This window comes from Camelus ferus, chromosome 20 (genome assembly GCF_009834535.1).
Source record: "Camelus ferus isolate YT-003-E chromosome 20, BCGSAC_Cfer_1.0, whole genome shotgun sequence".
Lineage (NCBI taxonomy): Eukaryota > Metazoa > Chordata > Mammalia > Artiodactyla > Camelidae > Camelus > Camelus ferus.
In genome coordinates, this window is record NC_045715.1 from 29328261 (window position 1) to 29352975 (window position 24715).

General features: G+C 40.2%; 1 protein-coding gene across 5 annotated transcripts in view; it reads right to left on the minus strand.

The window, feature by feature from the left end:
- The window catches only part of ZNF318 (zinc finger protein 318), a 31754-nt gene extending 24144 nt beyond the window's left edge, over positions 1–7610 (minus strand). For all 5 annotated transcript variants that reach the window (XR_004313607.1, XR_004313606.1, XM_032463114.1 and 2 more), the window contains exons 1-2: positions 6998–7610; positions 4425–4576 (exon numbers count right to left, since the gene is read on the minus strand). Coding sequence is in view for 3 of the 5 variants with exons in the window: in XM_032463114.1 (XP_032319005.1) it covers positions 4425–4576; positions 6998–7459 (614 nt within the window). In the remaining 2 variants the exon portion in view is untranslated. The remainder of the gene's footprint in view (positions 1–4424; positions 4577–6997) is intronic.
- Between the last annotated feature and the right edge of the window lie 17105 nt (positions 7611–24715).

A 24715-nucleotide genomic window follows, 5' to 3' on the forward strand; every position in this document is an offset into this window, starting at 1 on the left:
AATGCAGATTCTCAGACTCCACCCAGGCCTACTAAATCAGAATCTGCATTTTAACAAGCTCTCCAGGTGATGTGTATGCACTTTAAAATTTGATAAACATTAGTCCAGATCAATGATTTTCAAGCTGTGTTCCACAGTGATTCTGAAGAGTGCTCAGGAACTGCCTAAAAAACAGAGGTAGAGAGCCTGCACCACTCTGGGCCTTCCACCTCACTGAAATCATACTGGCCCAATTTTATTTTTTTATATAGTAAGATTTTATAGAACATTTCATTTGGAAAAATGAATTTTACTATAGGGAGAAAAAATTTTTTAAACTACTGATCTATCTAATTGGCATGATTTTCTCCTAAATTTTAGAAGGTTCTCCAATTGCTTTGCTTTGCTGGCTCACATATGAAAAACCACAAAACTCCCTCATAGCCTGTTTTGTTACCCCTTTCCTGCCTTGCCTGGATATCGATAAGCACTCTGCTAATCTTGGGCCCAGGAAAGGGTATGTAATGATTTATCTCACTATGTATTTTTATTTCATAGAAATAAAAAGGTCTTAGACCTTGATGGCAAGAAGGTAAGAACACAGGATGGGACATCTGTCCTTTTAGCTTAGAGCTCTATACCACAGAACAGTCCTAACCTTTTTGGGCATTACGGTCACAGAGTTTCTACTGTCCCCCCAAAAGCTTCTGATTTAAATCACAGATAGAAATAAAGATCCCCTAGCACTTTAAGTATACAACTGAAAAATTTATGTCACTCACATTCCACAGTGAATTACCATCCAGAGGATGGTAATTATTGCTATCTTCTACAGTTTCTAGTAGCTACTTCTGTTTTTTGTGAGTTTCTAGAAATGACTTTTCTTTGTTTTTTAATAGTTGTTTTCCTATCTCTGGAACTAAGTTAGCAGAACATCAAAGAGTTGCCTTTCCTCATTCACCAACCCAGTCTTCATTCAAAGTTTTAGACCTGGGTAACAGCTATAAATAACTTTATGAAAGACTATAAAGAACAACCTTTATCACATCCTCTGTAAGAGTGCCACCTGTGGGAATCCAGGTTCCTGTTACCTCCTTCCCAAGAATCTGGGGAACTTTGAGGTCCCAATACAGTACAAAATAGGAAAGAATGAGAATGACCAAGGATGATTGCTGAAATCAAACATAACTAGAGTAAAATATTTTACTCTGGAAGGTTTGTCAGCTATGAATACACATATTTCCAGGGAGGAAAGTCTAGAAACTCACTCCATTGCCAAAACATCATCTGCCAAATAGTCTCTGATCATAATAGTGAAGGGGAAAAACACAGGCTCCATGGGTAGTGGCAAGTTCATCCATGTTCCCACATTCAGTTCCCCACCAGAACTATTACATATCACCAGCAAGTGACATATTAGCCTAAAGTCTAATGCAACACTAAATATCAAGAAGGTAGAAATAATGAAATGGCTCTCAGAAAGTCTCAGTCAGATGTGTGATCTCCAGCAAAAGGAGCCAAAAAAACAATGAAAGGCATAGAAACAGCTAAATGAATGAGCTATCATATAAATACAAGCAGAAATCAGGTTGCTTATTATCCCGAAGGATAAGAAAGAGAACTGACTGCTGTAAAAGTAAGTCCTAAAAGGGCTCTGATGCCCTGTAGCTCAGAATAGTCCAATAACAAACTCTTTCTGAAAGCTTTGGTTAAGTCTAACTCTTTTCTAAGATAAACTCTATTTAAAAAATTGATTGTCGGGTGTAGGTAATGGGTACACGGCGGCCCACTGTACTATTCTACTTTTTTCTAACCTACAAATTCCATTAAACAAGTTTAAAAAATATGGTAACATACATCCACATAAAAGTTTGTACATCAATGCTCATAGCAGCATTATTCATAATAACCAAAAAGTAGAAACAATTCAGATATTTATCTATCCATTCATCACTGATGAGTGGGTAAACAAAATACACACAATGAAATATTACTGGCAATAAAAAAGGAATGAAGCACTGTTATACGCTAAAACATGAATGAATCTTGAAAACATTATGCTAAGTGAAAGAAGCCAGTCAAAAAGGACCATATAGTGTATGATTCTATTTATACGAAATGGCCAGAAAAGGTAAATCTATAGAGACAGAGAATGGATTAGTGGTATTAATAGTAGGTTGGGTTTGGTGGGGTGTGGGTTGTGGGGTGCTAACAGCTAAGGGTAAGGTAGTAAAAATGTTACAAAATTGATCATAGTGATGGATCAACAACTCTGTAAAGATACTAGAAGTCCCTGAACCATACATTCTAAATGGGTGAATTGTATGATACATGAATTATGGCTCAATAAAGCTGTTAAAAGTGCATATAATAATAACAACAACAACAATAATAATAAAAAGGTCCTTCAGAGTCCAAATTTTCCATTCCTTTCCTTTGCTGATTCCTCAAAATGCCTGAAGAAAGCTGTTTGCTTTTGTCTTTTCCCTAAGTTAAATCAGAGGGAAAAATGTCCTACTCCCTCAACCTACATCAGGGCAAGGAGAGTTAGATGAGAATTCCATGAATGGAACATATAACATGCAGAGTACTTTGATAAACAGGGGAAAAGAACTTCACATCCACAAGTCCTTAGAAGCTAACAGTTTTCACACAACCTGTTTATACTCCTTTTTCAGAATAAGTTACATGGGGGGAGGCTATAGCTCAGTGGTAGAGTGCATGCTTAGCATGCACAAGGTTCTGGGTTCAATTTCTGGTACCTCCATTACAAAAAACAAATAAATACAGAATAAGTTACTGTCCTACATAGATGCCAAGGTGAGAGCACTGACAACCCTGGCAATTTGGCTGTAAACCAAACCCGGTATAAAATTTAACAGATTCAATATGGGAAGAGAAAGAATATCGAGTCTTAGGAAAAAATAAACACACATCTGTATACAAAGGATGGAAATGGCCTGTTTCATTAGCTGAAGACTGTTTTCATTGTTAGGAAGATGTTCTGAGAATACTAACATTCCTATGGCCTGGTTTTAGTGGGCAGTATTTAGCCACACAAACCATATTGAGCAAGCATGCTGGGGGCAAAAAGTCTAAAGAATAGCCTGGTACCTCCTTTTAGAAACTTTATCTCACTTTCTCTAAAATAAACTTCTCTCTCTGAAACATGATTCAGGAAAGAAGGTTACTACCCCAAACTCCCTAAGAGGAAATTTTTTATTTTTATAACTTACAGACAATTGGCTACCTGAAGCACACATGTATAACAAAGTTTATGGAAAGGGGAGGTAACACCCTAGGACTAACAAAAGGAAATGCTAAAGTTACCTCAAAACCTCAGCGAGGAAGGAAGAGAACCACACCACACACCACCTACTCCGACTGCCTACTTAATCATCTCCCAAAATAGAAGCAGCCAGAAGGGCAAGGGCTGTTGCCTCAATTAAGTGATATAGTCACATCTTGAAGCACTATCTTCAGAAGTTTCAGTGTTATATGACACAGAATTGTCCTGTCTTGCTTCAGTGCATTGAATAGCCACTGAAGCTTTGAAGTAAATATTACCAAAGGGCAACAGTGATCCTCAGACTTCCTTCCCAGCTGTCCCCCACCTGCCTGCCTATACTCTGTGCACTACCGCATGGACAGTCTCAGTTTGAAAGAACATTATATTGATTTATTGCTACTGCTAACATTTGGGAAAACTCCCAATGTGCTGGGCAGAGACCATTAACAGACATGGTTCTCAGCTCTCAGAAAAAGTGCTTTCCCTGCACTCCCATCCTTACTTTTTTACTTTTCTGAGGTGAAAAACACCTAATGTTATTATTTACTTCCTATATATATATATCTAATTTCCTAATATATGAGATCTATATTTAATACTCTGTGGAGCATACCTGCCCTTCCTCAGCACTCGATAGCTGTAAAGTAGTAACTAAAATTAAACATGTTCAAAGATCTCTAACTTTCTGTTAATGTCTCTATATTTAATATATATGCACATATGTATTTATTAGACACAAATTTACCTAAACCCTTTCTGAATCTGTATTTTAGCCCAGACAAGCTGAAAAATAACACCATTTTAAAAAGATTTCCTATTTTTTCCAGAACTTGCCTTTCCAGAAGGGATCTCTAGTTCTAACATTGTAGAATCTATATTATCTTAACTATTTTTAATTTGGGGGACTCTGTTTATGTCCCTTCAACTTTCCCCTTCCCAATTAGGCCAGGATGACCTGAAGTCTTTTCTTCTACGTAATTCTTTCAGCAACACAGTCTAGCCCACTCAGAAAGTCTTTTCCAATGTTACACTTTGTATTGGACATAGGGCATCACTTCAGTGCTGGTACCACCCTTCCAAATACATCATGTAGAAAACCGCAATCTCTCTACCTTCAAGCATTACCACGGTGTGCCCTGCCTCAGATGAAGCCTACCTGTCCATGTCCTCCAGATTATCCACTGGTGACCCCAGTCGATCACTGAGCCGCCGCCGTTCTGGTATGCCAACACAGAAGTGGTCATTGCCAACAGTGATCCTTAAGCTCTGTTCCAAAGAAGAGTCAGATCGCAGACTAGGAGAGCGTCTCTACAAAAGCAAAAGATAATAGTCAGTAGGATCAAGACATTCTTACACTCAAAAATGTTCTCCTTCCTAGTCACAAAGTTGTGATCCTACAGGGTGAGAAATGGCTATGGTAACATACTACTCCAAAAATAAAAGACTTTAAAAATATGATCATTTTCTTAGATGAAAGCCCATTATTTCCAACCCTTCCAATCACTGACCTCTTATTATTCTTTCACTAACTGGTACTGGGCATGGGGCTACAGGAGTGAATGAAGTCTGTTCCCAGAACCTATACATTTCCAGTGAAGGAGGCAAGCCAAAAACAGGTTTAAAAAAAAATACTTCTGATAGTGCTATAAAGTGCTACAGTCATTAAAACATGGTAACATGAAAGAGATTGGGGAAAAGAAGCCACTTCAGATAAGATGGTTAAAGAAGGCTTTTCTGAAGTGATATCATTTAACCTGAAGCATCAGTGATGAGATATTAGCCCTGCAAAGAACAGATGGAAGGAAGTTTAAGGCAAAAGAACAAGCTCTGTAATGAGCTTAGCATGTTTGGGGCAACAGAAAGGTGGCCAGTGCAACTGCAGCAAAGTGACAGGAGAAGAGAGGCAGAAGCCACAGTTAGGAAATCTGGATTGTATTCTTAATGTAGTAAAAAGCCACAGAAGGGTTTCAAGCAGGTGAGCAATATGATCTAACTACATTCTTCCTCCAGGTGCTCACACTGTCATACCTCCACCTTCAGGTCTTAATTAAACTCACCTCCTAGAAGGCCTTCCCTGGCTACCTTATAAAAAATAACCTTCTTCTGTTTTCTTCTTCTCTTAGCACTTAACTATATTTAACATGCCAAAACCTTTTACTTCTCTATCTTATTTATTATCCAACTCCCCCTGTTAGAATGTAAGTGCTATGAGGGCAGGGGTTTTTGACTGGTTTCTTAACTATTGTATCCCCAGTGCCCAGAACCACATGGTAGATGTTCAATAAATACTTCTTAAATGTATAAAATGATGGTTTTTAAAAATTATTGTGATTGCTGGGTACAGAAAAAACTGGAAGGTAACCAGAGTGGAGTGTAAAGGAGCCTAATGCAATAATCTGGGCATGAGGTAACAGGGTTTAGAGTGATGGCAGAAGAAGGATAGTTTGGGGGATGTATTTTGGAGGGAAAGCTGACAGGTTAGACAAATGAAGTTATTCTTACAGATTGGGAGAAGGGAGATCATCATTGTTTCTGGCTGAGCAATGGGTGTTGTCATTTACTGAGACAGAAAAGACTGGAGCAAACAGGTTGTGCGCTGGAGAAGGGGAGGTTATGGAAACTAGTAGTTTTCTGTTTTCTCTGTAGTGACTGACATTCATATGATACCTGTTCAGCTATGAAAATTTTAACATAGTGACAAGTCAATTCACCTATGACCAGCATACCCAGAGCACTTGGATACTGCTGGAGAGTCACTTAAGAAAACAAAAACTTCGTCACAGGGTTTAAAAAAAAAAAAAGATAAGTGAACTGATAATAAAAACAAATTCCAAAACACCAAATTCTGCCCAGAGGCTCTACTAGCATAGTGATTACAGTGAGACGTCAGTGTTACGTCTACATTTTGTCTCTTCAGCAGGGAAATAAAAGCTAAAATCAGGGTGCTGGAAACCAGGCAGATATGAATTGAATCACACTCCACCACCTCTTAGCTGTGTGGTCTTTGGTTAAGTTACTTAAACCTCTCTTGCTTCCTCAGCTGTTCAATAAGAAAGCATTCTAACTATCTTACCTGAGGTAATTATTTTAACTCAAAGAGTTGCGAATGTTCAAAGAGAATGTGTAAACTGAAGGGCTAAGTATCATTCCTGCCACATAACCCAGTAAGTGGTAGCAGCTATTACGATGCCTGTTGGTAAGCACACTTCGATTTCAGAGAGGCAGCTCCAACTTAGAGAGCTAACAGTTTACACTCTAGGTGTCTACCCTGGAAAGGTTTAAGGAATCCTAACTCACCACAAAGACATTTCAGCCTTTCAAAGATCCAGGGCGAAGCTCTGGTCTAAGGGGCTGCAAAACCACGGAACACTGAGGACACCAACTATTGAAAAAGTACCAGGCACACGGCTTGGAGATTTCCCTAGCCCTGGCAAACTTTTCTACACCTCACCCAGAGTAAGAGAATCAGTCTATTCCTAGGAAATGAAGCAATGCCTCCCGACCCGGCGCCCAGGTGTATCCCGAGTCCGTTATTGTGCAAATGAAGCTCCTGGGGAAGATCAGGAACCTCCAGGTAACGGCGTCGCCGAGGGGACCCGTGGGAGTGGAGGGCCTTCGATTTGGGGACCCTGGCCTGGAGGCCTCGGGGCGCCGGGCGTTTCTGGAAGAGGGAACCCCGGGCGAGGGGGCTAGAGTATGGAGGGAGTCCTGGTCGAGGGGTGGGATTACCCGGCTGCCACTGTCGCCTGGATGGTCTCCGCGGCCGTCCCGGGCGAAGTCGGCGCGGGACTCCCCCCGGCTGCTGCCTCGGAAACCGGCCGAGCCCGGGGGGAAGAGTCGTCGGCCTCGCGGCGGTGGCGGCGACGGGGAGCCGCGACGGGTCCGCGATGGGGACGGGGAGACGCGACGACCCCGCGGCGGGGACGGTGAGGCCCGGCGGCCGCGGGGCGGGGACGGGGAGCCGCGGCGGCCCCGCGGCGGGGACGGCGAGGCCCGGCGGCCGCGGTGCCCTGAGGGCGAGCGGGGTCGGCGAGCCGGCGTCCGCGACGAGGAGGAGCCGGAGGACGGCGGAGAGGTGCGGCGAGCCGGGCCTGAGGAGGAGCCGGAGCTGCGGCCGGTGCGCGGGCCGCCCCCGCCGCTCTCTTTAGGCCGGTGCGAAGAGACGGAGGAGCGGGAGCCGCTGCGGTACATGGCTCCGACAGCGGCTGCAGCTCGGACCCGGGGGCACCCCAGACGCGGGCCCCCAGCGCGCCGCCGCAGCTGCAGCCCGGGCCGCCACGGCCGCCGCGCGCCGCCCCCACAGCCGGAGCGGCCCCCTCCCCTCGGCCCCGCGCCGCCTCTGGGGCCCAGCCGAGCGCGCCCCCGTGGCTGGCGGTTAGAGGGCGCAAGCACGCGCCCGACACACCCCCCCGCCCTCCGGGGCTCCCTGCTCCTCCACTCAGGCAGCGGCCACAAGAGCCAGAAGCGGGGAGGAGCGCGGAAGGCGGCGCGAGGCCAGGCGAGGGGAGGGGAAGGGAGGGGAGGGGAAGCGCGCGACCTGCGTTCCTCACGCTCCGCCTCCACACCGGCAAGATGGCGGCCGCTGGGCCGCCCACTTCCCCTCCCCCGGAGGCCACGTGACTCCGAGGGCTCCTCGCGGGGTGGGCTTAGCGGAAGGGAAGGGATTAGGGGGAGCGGAGCCGGTTCTTCCGGGGATGCTCGAAGCATCACGACGCGGCGGGCTTCGAGGGGGCGGGAGCATCTTTGCCTTTTCCCTATCTCCCACCGTATTCATTTACGTTAGGACAATAAATAGTTATAATTGATGGGAATGTAAATAATCCCAAAGCGTTAGGTATGTCGGACCTTAACGCACCTCGGCAGGAGCGACCAACGAAGTCCCGGCCCCCACAGAAGCCGCACGACAGCCTTCAGTTAGTTTACGTTCCAGTTTGCCTGTTTTTCAGAGGCTGAAATGGAGAATGGGAAAGTGACGAACGGGGGCGGATTCGGGAGCGAGAATCAAACGGAAAGCGGACCTCAGAGTAAAATTGTCTCAACCGGTAGGTACACTTATGAGGAAGGTCACTCACCACCGGGGATCCACATCATGACAAATTTTGGAGAGTTTTTGCGAGCGATTCGAACCCCTAGTCTATGGCCAGAATTTCCCTGGACGCCTGGCTGTGGTGGTAGTCCCGTCTCAGGGTCCTGCATACAGAGTACAATAGTCAAGAAAAAGACGACACATAAAAGAAAAACAGTGGTCAAAACATTAAAAAAAAATTGTTCACCCTAAGCAAACTCTTCACAATAATAGGTTTTCATCTATCAACTAGAAACACAAAACCTGAAATTGGTATGAAAATCAGGTTTCTGCTTCCAAAGCAAAGGCAGGGAAAAAAATCATTAAAGATTACTGTTTTCTAATTTATATTTTTCTAAGTTAGAACATCCAATTTCACATGTTTGTATAATGGCATTTGCTTACATCATAGCTCAATAAAAAGACAGTAAAATATTTACGAATTCCTTTTTCTCACACTCTGCTTACTTCACTCAACATACTTGCTTGCTCATAGGCGTTTGAATTTCCGATTCCTAACTTGGATTTTGTGGCTAACGGTAGCTTTCATCATGTCAAGGTTCTTAATATAGTCTTCCATATATTTTGTTAACACTTTAATTATTTTGTTTCTCATATTTAATTTACGTGGCATTTTTGTATAGGTCCTCGCAAATCCATTAATTAAAATCTAAAATTATTTTTCACAGATGGATAGTCAATTTTGTTTGAAATGTGAATTGGGATTATCTGTATACTGGGAAGTTATGGTGAGAGAATGAGTTACCAGCTAATGAATGAACGCTGCCAAGTGCTCATTATCCACTTCAATTCTTTTCTTTTGGTCATGTAATTTGACAGTAAAGAAATTTTTTAAAATGAGATTTCTTTGTGAAAAGAAAACTAAATAACAGGATTTATGGTAGAAGAAAGTAAAGCAATCTGAGAAATTGGTAGCTCTTAATAAGAAAATCTGAGTTATCTGCACTTTTTCTGAGCAGTCTAAAAGCATATTTCATAATGTGTCCCGTGCAACAGAGAACTGCACTCAGAGATTCAGATATATTAGCCCAGTAGCATAAAAGCCCTGTCTGACAGCCTAGGTAAGTGAAGCTGCTATGTAAAATGTCTAGGGAAGTTGATTTTAGTCATCTCTGAGGTGGTGGGATTAGGAGATCTAGGGGCTTTACCAGGGCTCAGCGATGTGTGGATCTCCTCTCATTCTCGGCACAAGGAAGAGGACACTTCCTGCTCCTTTCAAAAAGGAGAGCCTTGTGACTATACCTAGTCATTATAAACTGCGAATGGAAGCACCTTATATCACTTCCAGGCCCAATCAGGAAAGAGTACTAATAAGATGCTCTCTCTTCTCTTGCTGTGGCAACTAAGTCACGTGTTCCAGATAGTGTAGCCTGTGAGGCTGGGTCCTTAAATGATTGTGTGGAGCAGAGTACCACCTCCATCCTAAGTTGGACATGTTCCATGAGCATGAAATAAAACTTTGTTGTATTCAGCATTGAGATTTTGAGGTATAATTTGCTACCACAGCATAACCTTGCCTAACATGACTATGATGGAGGGGTTTTGGGGTTGTTTTGTTTTGTTTTTTATGTGTATTTTCTGGATTTGGGGTTATTTATATAATTTATATAACCAAAAAAAACCATAAAATTATTTTAATAAAAAAAAAGAAAATCCTGCATGAGGTGTATACTCTGTCTTTATTAACCTACATATGAATTTTGGTTACCCATGCTCTTGGTGGGATCTAAGTAAACATGAAGCAAATGTGAGTAGGCAAGCTTATAGATACCTGGAGTCAATACATTCTAAATCTGGGTTAGTTATACACTGTATCAACTTTTCCTCCTAAGTCCTGAAATATTGAATAATTTTATCAAGGGAGCTGGCCTCCATGGTATACAATTGGAAAACTCTCCTGCTTCCCCTTCACACTTGCTCTCAACATAGATCACCTCTAAACTTCATTCAAGCTAAAGGTTCTCACCTCCCCCAGCTCTTGCCTGCTTCAGGTGTGAAGCTTTCTGTGATGAAGGGAGGTGTGCCAGCCTTCTCCACATCCCTGCCTTTACTCCTCAGAATTTACCTGTCCTCTCCTGCAGGCCAGCTGCTATTTTGGAATCTCCCTCCCCCAGGATTTGATGTAAGAGAAGGGATTAGGGAATGGGGGCACAGTTTTTCCCGGTTGGTACAGGATGCTGTTATCTTTGAAAGTCAGTTCCCTATGGATGTGGAGGACTCACAGATGTTAGCTCTTTCTCTCTTGTCACCTTTGTGGGCTTTTTTACGACTCTTTTGCTGGGACCTAGGCGATGCCTTTCCTCTGGTTGACTGACTGCCTATGACGCCACTCCCCAATTCTTGGCCTTCTGGAGGTTCATCCTACGTAAAACTTACTCTCCTGAGGTCCCTTTCCTCTCTGAGCATCCCTCATGGGAAGGATCCTCTTTCAATGACTCCAGGTTGGTTTCCATCTGGGTACACTTGACCCACAGGACAACTCATGCATCTTTGCCCTGCTGGCAAGGGCAGCACAGCTCACTCTCCATGCCATCCACCTTACTCACCATCCCAGGGAGGTGGCTCAGCCAGCATCTTGCTTTTGTACTTCCTTGGTGGGAGTTAGGACATTAGTCCCTGTGGACTTCTAAACCCAGGAGATAAAAGCCAAACAGTCTGAGAGGTGCTGGTGGAGGCCTCTATCTCACTTGGCTTTAGGCAAAAGGGGAAAAAAAATCTTCTCCCTCCCTAGAATGGTGGGTCAGGAAATATAGAGCCCACAGGTAACTCCTCAATACAATTTTTACTCTAATACAAACTTGATGTGTATAATAAGTAATGCTGGAGACTGGTTCACAATCTCTTCTCATCTCCCTTTGTGGTAGATGCAAGAAGAGGGTACCTGGCATCTATTGTGTTGCTTTCAGCTTTTGAGGTTTTTGCTGAAACTCCAAAAACAACAGGGAGAATCTAATTAACATTGTGTCACTACTATTGTCTATCATCAATTCAAGGAACTCTTACTAGACTTCTTATGAAAATGGTGAAATGGCTTAAGGCTTGCACGCACACACACACAAACATGCACACACACACCTGTAGCAGACATACAGCAATGACAGGTAAAACTTGAAAAGGATGAAGTAAAGAGACCTAAGCTTTAAGACAAGATGAACACTTCTGTGATTTGCTGAAGCCACAGACCTCCTGAGCTGCAAAACAAGTCTGGAAGCAAGGGTAGCTGTTAAAGATTTGGCTCCTGTGGATGGAGATGTAAGTGCCTTCCAGGAAGTGGAGGACCTGGGCCAGGTTTTCAGCTTGAAGCCAAGGACATTTCTGCCCATACATGCAAGATGAACAGAACTATTGCCAACTTTCTGCTTGGGGCTATAGCCTTATGAGAAGGTGTGTGCCAAGAGGGTGGGATGAAAATATTGACAGTCTTTATATGAGAACTTAGCTTAGCTGCTCCCTATACACCAGTAATAACCAATTAGAAAATAGGATATTATGTTAAACATGGTAGATTCAATCTATGCATTTATCGCTATTAAGTTCCTAAACCCCAGTAAATTGACAGTAAAGAGTTTTGTTTGTTTTTTAAGGTATAAACTTTTATGTGCAATGTGGAAGTATGAGAGACATAGTACCCCATGGGGTGGAATTTGGTCAATGGAAGACATATGTTTAAAAACATAAGTTGCTTGCTATAATATTGTACATCAACTGTAGTTCAAAAAAAATAAGTATAGAAACAAATTTTTTAAACCCTTATTGGATGCAGATAAAGTGATTTATAAAGAGAAATGTATAGTCCCAGTTGTGTATATTGCAAAAGTCATGAATTATTCAGCTACAGGGGGAGGGTATAGCTTAAGAGGCAGAGCTCATGCTTAGCCTGCACGAGGTCCTCGGTTCAATATCCAGTACCTCCTCCTAATACAAATCAATAAATAAACCCAATGACCTCCCCTTTATAAAACAAAAGGAAAAAAGGCAAAAAAATTATTCAGCTAAGCTTTCAGCTCAAAAACTTTAGAAAAAAACCAGCACAATAACCTTAAAGAGGAAGAGTGGCAGTAAAAGAAAATGAAAGCAGAAATTAATTGAATATAAACAAATATACAACAGAGATGGTAAAAAAAAAAAAAAGATTCTTTGAAGTAAACTAATAAAATAGGCAAAACTCTGGCAGAATTGATTGATCAAGAGAAAAAAGAGAGGGCAAATAAACAATTTTAGAAAGACAAGGGGAATACAGACAAGTTTCAGGCAGGCCACCGCCAGCCCTCACAGTGTCTTTGTGTGAATTAAAAGGTTTCCTCTTTGGGTGGCTGCAGCCCTAATGTAGGATTTGTTACTTGGAAAGCCAGAATCAGGCTGCTCCCACTCATTCCTTGTCCAAATAAGCTTGTGCAGTCAACCACCTATGCAACCATATTGGCCATCATGGATCAGCATAGTTTTAAAAGTTATGAGACAATATGAACAACTTTGTGCCAATTAATTTGATAATTTGCACAAATGATTAGCTCCCTTAAAAAATACAATTTACCCAACTATATTAAGGAGACATAGACAACTTAATAAACCTATAACCATTAAAGAAATCATATCAGTAGTATAAATCTACTTATAAAAAGCCTGAAACTCTGAAACTTCCTATTTTTTTCCTATAGTCTAGCATAGTTAAACACCATTGGAATCATATGTTTACTAGCAGATAGATACAATGCAGCTGTGAAACCACCTGGTTCTGGTGTCTTCTTTAAGGGTAAACCTATAAATCACCTTCCTAATCTTTTTTTGGGAAAACTGGTCTTTTTAAGTTTTCTATATCTTCATAGGTCAGTTTCAGTAATTTTTTTCCTTGAGAATATCCATTTTTTCTAGATTTGTTTCCACAGAGTTGCACATAATTGTTTTGATCTATTTTGTGTCTGTGAATGTATCTCCTCTCTTATTCCTAATCTTGGTATTTTTGCTCTCTTTTTGTGCCCTAACCAGATTCATGAGATGTTGATGTATTTTATTGGTCTTTTCAAATAATTAACTCATGGATTTATTTTTTTCCTTTCTACTGTTCTTTTAGTTTTCTAATTTATTATTTTCTGTTGTTATTGATGTTATTTCTCTCCAGTTCGGGTTTATTCTGTCATTCTTTTTGTAGTTTCATAAAATGGGCAATGAATTCCTCAAAAAAAAAAAAAAAAACTTCCATAGTGAAATATTTAAGGCTATGCATTTCTTTCTTCTGTGACCTATAGGATTTTATATACAATGCTCTCCTTTTTTTCCATTGCTTTCTAGATAGTTTATCACTTCATTTTTTTTTAATTTTACCAAAAAAATATTAAATTAGAAAGAATTAATCACCTTCATTCTAAGTAAAGTTATACTCTAGACATAATTTCATTTCAAAGCAAGACAAATTAATCAGTCATAATTTTAGCTCTTCTCTAGAGTAATTAATTTGATTTACACACACACACACCAATCTAGAGCCCTATCTTTTCAGTCACAGTTCAGAAACCTTGATTTATTAAGCAACTTTAAAATAATTGTATAAATGGGGGAAAATAGACCTAAAGGATTTCACCCTTCCAATAACAAAAATAGTTTTCCTATAGAAATTCTAATTAAAAGTTTTATTCTGTGATTTAAATTAACCTTTTTTTTTAAATTGAAGTACAGTCAATTACAATGTGTCAATTTCTGGTGTACAGCACAATGTCCCAGTCATGCATATACATACATATATTCGTTTTCATTTTTTGCATTAAAGGTTATTACAAGATATTGAACATAGTTCCCTGTGCTATATAGATTTAAATAAATCTGAATTTAAGGCTTTAAACCTGAGCTAATCTAGCTCTTTCTTTGCACACTTGGTATCTAGCCTAATAACAGTGTTGCTTAAAACTAGCCCTGTTTCCTAATTAATTCTCATTTCAATCTTTATTTCCTCTTGATTCAAAGATGATTTAGGCATGTACTTCTTGTTTCTTTTTATTCTTTTTTTTTTGGTATTTCTTAGATATTATTATTTTGAAAAAAGTACCAATTATACAGCTTTTTCTGGTTTTGAGCAATTTGAGAGAAAATTGCTACTTTAGCAGGTGTTTCCCAAAATAAGGACATTCTCTTACATAAGTCCAATAAAATACAAATACGTAACTACTGTATAATTCTCAGAACCCCATTCAAGAGTTTCTAGTTGTCTCCAAAAGATCTAGATTGTAATCGTACGTTGCATTTCACTGTCGTACTTCTTTAGCCTTATTCATCAAGAACGTTTCTTCATTCTTTGCTTGGTGTTCGTGACCTTGATGTTTTTAAAGATTATAGATCAGTTATTTTATGTCTCCCAATCTGGGTTTGCTGGGGTTTCCTTGTGGTTGGGTCCAGATTATGCATCATCAGTAGGAAAGGTATAGAATGGATAATATGGTCCTCTCATTGCATCTTCTCAGGTGGTGCAAGATTTCGAATGTTCCCTCCCAGTACTAATAATGTGCCCTTTCATCACTTGATTAAGGTGGTGTCTGCCAAGTTTCTCTACTGTAAAGTTACTTTTTTCTTTAGTAATTAATAAGTCTTTTGTAGAGAGGTATTTGAAATTCTAAATATCCTGTTCCTCATCATACATTTAATTCATTTCTATCACTGTAGACTTATGGTTTCCTATTCTAGTCAGTGAATAGTAATCTGTTACTATCATTATTTATTTTCATCCCCAGATTGCTCGCAGTTTGGCCAGTGAGAGCTCATTCTGTGTTCTTTTGACATATTTCCATTATTCTTTGAATACTTCCATCCTTTTGGGTATAACAAAATGTTCAGGCTTATCTTGTAGTTTCCTTGCCCCAGGGGTGGATTCAGCCATTCCTGCAAGGAGCCTTGGTTCCTTTCAGTGAGGAATAATATTTAGAAACCAAGATCCAGTCACAAGGTGTGTTCATTGCTACTGGGGTGTCACCACATCCCAGCCTTCTCAGTGGACAGAACTAGAAAATATATGTGTGTATTTATATGTACACATATATACATATACCTATTTCTCTATCTATCCATCCATCCATCCATCTATCCATTTCCATCTTGAATAACATGAGTTCACACTGACATCTCTAACAATACAACTCCACAGGGCTCATTCTACTTTCCTCCCTTTCCATATGGGTTATTCGCTTCAGTGACAATGAGAAACCCCGATCTTTAATAACTTTACTTATCAGTCAGCTGCCCTGTATGTAGCCAGTCTCCCACTGCCATCACCATGCCTTCCCCTGTGCAGATACTCTTCTCACCTGACTTGGCCTCTGACACCCTGTGCCAGCTGCTGCTGCCAGAGCACCCCCTTTGACACTCACATCAAATAGAAGCTCTCTTTTCCCTTGTGGACTTTGATGCTTATTCCCAGCCTACCTTTGCCCGGACAACCTCCTTCCCCTCTGCTGCAGATGACAAGCTTAATGATTCTTTCTCTAAGTTAGTGTGGCAGATAGTGCTGATCCCTGCCTAATATCTGTGCCCCCTTTATGAGTTGAATTTTGTCCCCCAGAAAAAGATATGTTGGAGTCCTAACCCCTAGTACCTCAGAATGTGACCTTATTTGGAGATAGGTATATTCTAAACACCACTGGATTGTTCACTTTAAAATAATTTTTTGTAGTTTTGTGCATGTTACTTCAATTTAAGAAGAAAATAAAGGCAATAAGGGAATTTTTTTTTTTTTATAAAAGGTACAACTACACAAAGACAAAGGGAATGGGAGGAATGACGAGAGCAGACAGGAGATGCTGACAAAATTTAGGAAGCCAGGAAGTGGGTGGTGGTGGGTAACTGACTTAGCAAAGCAGAAACTTAGGCATGCAGGGAGGTAGCCAGGAAGAAACCAGATGATTCATAAGCAGAACTCTGCCTTAGAGACCCCAGGTACCTCTGAAGGAGGGATTGGGGGTAATGTAGAAATAGTAGCATAGGGTTGAAAGTTGGTATAAGGGGCAGTTGGATCCCTCAATCTCTTCCTCTAGCCCATGTAGCCGGGAGACTGCTCTTTCCTTTCTCTAGCAGAAGATGGGAGGTTATTTCTGGAGGAGTCTCCACTGCAGAACACGGTGATGAGGTATTATAGAGAAAACAGGACAAAAGTCTTGCAAGACTTTCCAATCCTGTCTTTATCTGCTTCCGGAATGCAAGCAGGCAGGCCCCTACTCCCAGCCAGGAGACTGGAGGATTCTCCTTTGAAGAAACTGAATCACCCTAGAGAAAAGGTCTACAGGTACTGACATTTGAGGAACTCTGCAATGAAGCTCATTTGTCTACAAGCCCACACCACGCACCTAGAGATACTGAGCTTCCTAGTGCCCCTCCCTTAAATACAAGTGTCAGTCAAGGATCATCAGCTGAAAACCACCTTTAACCTGAACATCAAGATAAAATAAGCAAAAAGAAGAAGAAGAAACTCAGGGGAACAGAGAAAGAAATGGAGCCAAAAGAAAATTAAAACTAAAAGTTACATATCTTCAAAAAGATATGAGATGGTATTATAATCATGAAACAAGAGAAACAGGCTATAACAATAAAATGAGAAAGAATACTTGGATATTAAAAATATACTAGGCAAAACAACAATTTAAACTGAAGAATGGAATTTAAGGACAAGGACATCTCCTGGAAAGTAAATAAATGCCAAACAGATGGACAATAGAGAAAAATAAGACTTTAAAAGATTAGATGATCAGTTCAAGAAATTTAACATCTGACTAATAGAAATTCCAGAGAGATCAGCCATTAAGGTGAGGAAGAAATTATCAAAGAAACAAAATAGTATACAAAGAACTGAGGATGAGTCTTCAAATTGGAAGGCCTTCTGAGTTCCCAATACAACCACTAGAAAAAGCCACCCAAAGACTCACTAGACTGTGACTCCGGGACATGTGGCTGGCGTGGAGTGTCTGTGGGAGGAAAATGCTCCCTGTCCACACCCCATGAAATGTGATGAGGGGCCTGTGCCACTGCTTCTTGGGTCGTTTTTCTTAAATGGCAGTACTTAAGCTTTCTGGATGCCCTCATGTGGGTTGTTCTCTACTTTCTCAGGAAGTCAGGTTCAAAGAGTGCTTAAACTTTCTGTGAGTGAAAACCTGGAAGAAGATGGATGGCAGCTGAGTTCTTGACAATGCAATCACAGAGAGAAGACATGGACCATCTTTCCCATCACTTCTGGACACATCAGGATGAATCTGCAAATCTTCACCAGGGAGTGAGCACCCCCTACCCCAACCAACACACATGCATGTGCAGAATGAACAAAGACAAATTGAGAAGACCTCTTCTGTCCCATGCACAAACATTCGATCACCCAATTATTTTCACTTTATAGACAGCCATCGTCATACGGCTTCAAATCTGGCTATGTTCATTGGATTTATTTCACTCAGAGGACTTAAGATCCCCACCCAGATGGAGGGTGGTAACTTCAGGCTGAGCACAAGCACGTACACTCCAGACTGGTTGGAACCAGGCTGATGATTGAGATTCCTGAAACACCACTCTGTTACCTCACCACCAACCAATCAGAAGAAAGTCATTTATCCTGTATGTCCCTAAGATAAATAAGATTGAGCATCTTTTAATATGTTTATTGGTCATCCAAATAGCCTCTTGTGAATTGCTTGCTTAATTCTCTTGCCTATTTTTCTATTGGATAGTCTCTCTTTTTCTTATTGATTTTTATGTGTTCTTTATATATTCTGCCCTGAGTCCTTTGCCAGTTTTATGCATTGCAAATGATTTCTCCATACATCAGCTTGCCTTCTGACTTTATTAACAGCATCTTTTGATGTCTTTAATCAACTCTTGCATTTGCAAATTGCTATTTTAAGCTCATAGCAAAGAAAATAGTTTGAGAGAAAAATTTTCAGTATAAAAACCCAGGAGCCTGAAAAACCCAATCAATACATTTATAAACAATAATCTTGAAAGAATATTTTCTGAGGCAGGTCTTTTGGTCTATAGTCCCAGAAGAAATTAAAAATTCCTCGAGTCAAGGAAGGCAGAGGTAAAGAACTTGAACTTTGAGGGATTCAGGATCTGGGTGACTTGGGCCTCGATTCCCCTCCCTCCCTTGCTATGCACAGAAAAGTAGGCAAAGAGAGCACAGGGCAGCCTCCTAAACAGTGTTTCAGAGGATCAGTGTTTCAGCTTGAACCAGCAGCTTATGAAGGACATGGATGATACCCAGAGAGATCTCCAGTGCCAGCGGGCGCCAATGTGAGACAGAGTTATCAATGAAGGCACCACTGAGTCTGACTAAGCCAAGAGATTATACCAAAACTTCATTGCATGCAGACTTCAAGGGCAGTTGCCAGTAAGGTTTCCAGTGATCAGAAAGACAGAAAAATAAAACTGCTCCAGAAAGCAGAAGTACCAGAGACCCTGTGAAAGCAGATTTAGGACTCTCTCTCCCCATTCACCAAGAGGTCACATAGCCCATTCACACACCCAGAACACATATAGAAGCAAGAAGAGGAGGAGGCCATATGAAGACCTGAGGGGTTGTTTTGCCAAAAAGAATCTGTTTAAACCAAAAGAGATAGAAATTCTATTAAATGGCAAGTTTAAGTTACCAGCCAACTAGTGCTATTGGGGTTGTGAAGATTTGATCAGTTATAGAAAATGAACTATATTTTCTTGGCACATGTGATTATGTAACTTTGTAACCACACAACTATTATAATTGTAAATAATTTTTATGCTTTCCTGCCTCTGGAGGGAGCTTCTTTCACAATTATTCCCATTCTTCGGTATTAATTTAAATGAGACCAGACTCAAACTCTTCGTGAAATTAAAAAACCTAGCCGAGTTAGGGGTTTTCATATTTCACATTATGCCAATCATTCTCTTCAGATTTGAGGAGACAGCTTTACACTTACAGTATTTGTTCTGTTGAGGAACATAGAAATACTTATTAGCACAATATTACTAGAGCAACAAATCAAACACATGATCAAGTAAGAAAACGAATAAGAACTACAGGGTTATTTTGCAAGTAATTTCTCCAAGACCAAAGTCATCTATGACCCCTCAATTCTAATTATACTTTCAATGATATATTTATAGTAAGAGAGAACAGAGCAAGTTGGTAATAGTGATGAATAGTCACCAAGTCGCCATTTTGCATAAATGGAAATGGAAGATAAAATGGACATTTTTGCAAATTTTCTCAGTTTAACACTTTATCAAATCAGATTCTTTGAACTGGTCTTATAATGCAGCATGATCTTTCTCCCTCGGTTGCTGCAGGAAGAGGGATATTTACATTTCTTTTATAGACAACTTTTTGCTAATTTTTGAGACTTTCTTTTAAAGGCTGTAATTTTATTAATTAGCATTAAAAGCCAAATTCAGGCCTTTAAATCTTGATTTAACTGACTGAAGAAAGAGATAGAAAGATTTTATTTAGTAAGGAACATATAGCAGAAATTAGAAGCATATTAACCTTCTACATTAATAACTCTCTTCTTCCCCTGTTTATGGGCTCTTCTTTCTCTGCCCTGAAATATGCAGAAACCTTATCTCAAAAATTACCTAAATGCAGGGGGAGGGTATAGCTCAAGTGGTAGAGTGCATGCTTAGCATGCATGAGGTCCTGGGTTCAATCCCCAGTACTTCCTCTAAGAATAAATAAATAAGTAAACCTAATTACCTCTCCCTATCAAAACAAAAACAAAAACAAAAGAAAAAAACCTACCTAAATACTACCCTATGATCCAGCAATCCCACTCCTGGGCATATATCCAGAGGAGACTCTATTTGGAAAAAATACATGTACTCCAGTGTTCATAGCAGCACTATTTACAATAGCCAAGACATGGAAGCAACCTAAATGTCTATCGACAGATGACTGGATAAAGAATTTGTGGTATGTGTGTATACACACACACATGAACATGCACACACACACATATATGTATACACACACACACACACATACACAATGGACGACTACTCAGCCATAAGAAAGAATAAAATAATGCCATTTACAGCAACATGGATGAACGTACAGATTGTCATACTAAGTGAAGTAAGCCAGAAAGAGAAAGAAAAATACCATATGATATCACTTACACAAGGAATCTAAAGAAAAGACACAAATTAACTTATTTATAAGACAGAAATAGACTCACAGACATAGAAAACAAACTTATGGTTATGGGGGGAGGGGAGGGTAGAGAGATAAACTGGGAGTTCAGAATTTGCAGATAGTTAGTATCTGCAGATAGTTACTATATAAAAAATAGATAAACAACAAAGTCCTACTGTATTGCCCAGGGAACTATATTAAATATCTTGTAATAGTCTATAATGAAAAAGAATATGAAAAGGAATATAACTGAATCACTATGCTGTATGCCAGAAATTAACACAACATTGTAAACCAACTATACTTCAATTTAGAAAAATTACCTGAATGCAATATATCTAAACAGTGGAGTACTACTCAGCAACAAAAAGAAATGAACTGCTGATACATACAACAATACGGTTGAATCTCCAAAACATGATGCTGAGTGGAAGAAGTCAGGCGCAAGAGCCCATACTGTATGATTCCATCTACGAAGTCCCAGAAAAGGAATAAGTCACATAATGACAACGGGTCAGTAATTGCCTGGATCTAAGGGCAGAATGAAGAACTGACTGCAAAAGGGCTTGAGATAACTTTTTTGGGTGATGGAGATATTCTGTTAAGTTGATTGTTGTGGTAGTTAACATGAGTGTACACATTTATCAAAACTCATCGAAATATACATTTAATTGTATAGGGAAACTTCAATAAATTTAATTAATAAAAACTGAGAAGAAATAGAAGAGATTAAAAGAATTACAAGAAATGCCACTTTTGTTTCCGGCAACGTGGTGAGGTAGCAGTCAAGGTTGAATTTTCCCACTGAAAACAATTAAAACATTGGATAAAATAGAAAATAAATTTCCTTGAATGCATCCATGAGTTGAGAAGATAATGAAGGATATTCAGACCAGCAAATGAATAAAGGCAGAAAATCAGACAGATAGACCACTGAAGCAGCTTTCGCTACTAGGGTATTACCAAACTAAGTGAAATTGAGCACTGGATTTTGAGACTCATAGACCAAAACCAGGGTCTTCCCAAAGTAGGGATTCTAAAAGAAGACACCCCCAATAAATCTGGGACCCCAAAAAGCTATCTCATAGTTAAAGATTTAATTAGAAATAAACCTACCCTAAGGATTCAGATAGACATTTCTCCAAAGAAGATTTACAAATGGCCAAAAGCACATGAAAAGTTACTCAATATCATTAGTCACTAAGGAAGTGCAAATCAAAACCATGAAATACCCTGCTAGGATGGCTATAGTAAAAAAGCAAATCAAAACCATGAAATAACCCTGCTAGGATGGCTATAGTAAAAAAGACAGTAACAAGTGGTGTTAAGGATGTAGCACAGTTTGGAACCCTCACACATTGCTGACGGGACTGTAAAATGGTGCAGCCACTTTGGGAAAACATTTGGCAGTTTTAATTAAATGTTAAATATAGAGTTACTATATGACCTAGCAATTCCACTCCTGGTTCCATACACCATGGAGAACAGAAAACAAATGTCCACACAAAAACTGCATGACTGCATGGCAGCTTTGTTCATAATAGCCCAAAAGTGGGAAAAACCCAAATCTCCATCAGCTCATGAATGGATCAACAAAATGTGGTATACCCATATAATGGAACATTATTTGATAATAAAAAGGAATGAAGTTCTGATATGTGCTACAACATGGATGAACTTTGAAAACATTGTATTAAATGAAATAACCTAGACACCAAAGGACACATACTGTACGACTCCATTTATATTAAATTCCAGAGCAGCTTTATCAATAGAAACAAAGTAGATTACTGATTGCCAGAGGCTGGGGAGAAGGAGAAATGGGAAGTGACTATGGGGAGGTTTATGGTTTCTCTATGGGGGATGAAAATTCTCTGGAATTAGATAGCGGTGACGTTTGCACAAACCTGTGGATATACTAAAACCATTGAATTGTGAACTTTAAAATGGTGAATTTTATGATATGTGAATTATTTCAATAAAGTTGTTATTTTAAAAAGTAAGTCTGCCTTTCTTGCAGAGGATATAAGGAAAATTATTGCCGCAATGGAAGGAGAATGTTTCTTTCCTGAGAATTCATACCCTCAGTCCAGCCCTGTAATCTAGAAAAAGCACCTAGAAGTTGTTACAAGAAAAACAAAGACCTCAATAGAAAAACAGGCAAAATATATGAATGGGCAATTCACAAAAGAGGAATACAAATGTCCAAAAAATAAATAAAACCACTAAAAGATGATCGTCCTCATAAGTGATCAGCACACGTCGGACTGTGATTTTGTGATGATTAATAGAGGCGAGCATTTTCAATATTTTCTTTCTTTTTCTTTGTTAGGTTTTTTTTGGGGGGGGTTGTTAATTAGGTTTTTATTTCTTTATTGAGGAGGTACTGGGAATTGAACCCAGGACCTCATGCATGCTAAACACATGCTCTATCACTTGAGCTATATACCCTTCCCCATTTTCAATATTTTCAATTCCAGATTCATTCCTGTCTTTATAATCATCTTCTCCATAATTCCCTATAATTGGCTTCTACCTGCACACTTGGCTGAAATTGCTCTTGGTCACAAGACATCCTTCGGTATCCAAATTTAAGACCACTCCTACTGTCCCGAGGACTCTCTAAGGCTCTTGGCCCCTAACCTTTCCTTCCTCTAATGCTCCTCTTAGGCTTCTCGAAGGCTTTTCCTCACTGCCCTGGAGAACTTCTTGATCTCTTGGCTTACCATCCCCTTCCTTTTCCTGCCCTCTTGCTTTAGCCGACTGGAGGTGGACACTTCTGTTCTCGGAGGTGGGTGTGGAGGCTGCACAGCATCGAAGAATTTCCCATCTTCTTCATCTTTTATGAAACACTTCTCACAATAGAAGCTGAAAATGCCAGACACTTGCTTTCCCAGCCCCCTTTTGCAACTGGGTGCTGGCACTGACCTAGGCTGGGTCAGTCAGATGCATCTATTTTAGACTTCAACTCTGGAGTTATTGGTGAAAAGAAGTAGAGTCAATGGACAAGTGTTCCTGGCAGCTGCAACTTCCAGTTGCCAAGGCAACTGTGGCAGCAGTGCCGAGCTCAGGTCTCTGGCCTGATGGTGTAAGCAGTGTGATGTGTGACATCTAGTGGACAGTGGTGTCCTCACCAGATGCTATTTATGGAGTGGTTTTGGCTGTGGTAATAGTTGTTTAGGCTCTGAGCCTGGTTCTCCAACTTTCCCAGTGACTCTGTGAGCTATTTTAGCTTAACTTAAAATCAAAATCTATTTCCATTGCTTGCAACTGAGAACTCTGACAAATATAGGATTTTAGAAAGCTGTTCTCAGTTCTCTCTTTTTATATACCACCTATAACCACACGTTTCTTTACATTTTCTAAGCTTCTATTGCATTATTAAGGAATCTAGGCAATTTACCACATTATCATTTGCTACCTTATACTTAAATTTTTCATTTTCATTTATTGTTTATGTTTATTTTCAGGCCCTGTTGTGCTTGTAAATTAAATCTCTCCAACAATACCATGAACCAGGAGAACAATTTAAAATGGAAGAAAATATAGCCTTATATTTTGCTGATAGAAATGATAGGAAAAGGACAAACTGAAGATAGAGGAGCCAGTGTCCTTGAGTAGTTGAGAATAGACAAGATCTAGCACCAAAGTCAAGGAGTTGGCCTTGGGAGCAGAGACAATCCACCTATAGCAGGAGGAGGGCAGGCAGAGTGTATGGGTATAGATGACGTCAGTGGGTAGATGTGGTGTTGGGTGCCTTAATTTTCTCTTTGGATTAGGAAGCAATATCATCAGTAGAGAATGAGGAGAAGGGGAGAAAGTGTAGGAGGTTGGACAAGGTACAGAACAATCATCCAGTACAGCAGTCTGGGGCATAAGGCAACTTCCCAAGAGGTTCACAGTATGGATAATCTTAAGAGAATCAGTTTCCAGATACTCAATTTCCAAGTGTTCTTTTCCTAAAATTGATTTATTATCTAAAAATAGATGTCACCTGCCCTTCCTCAATTGCCCTTCTCTCACTTTATAGAAGTCATACCTGTCAGCCAGCCCACATCTTACCATAGTTAGGCAGTATAACACAGTGATTATGATTCCCAGCTCCAGAGTCAGATTATCTTGAGCTGAATCTCAGATCTCCTATTTACTGACTGTGGTGTAGCCAGTCTCCATGATGGCTCGAGTCCTGATATTCATACCCTTAATGAATCATCCTTTACCTCCTTGAATCAGG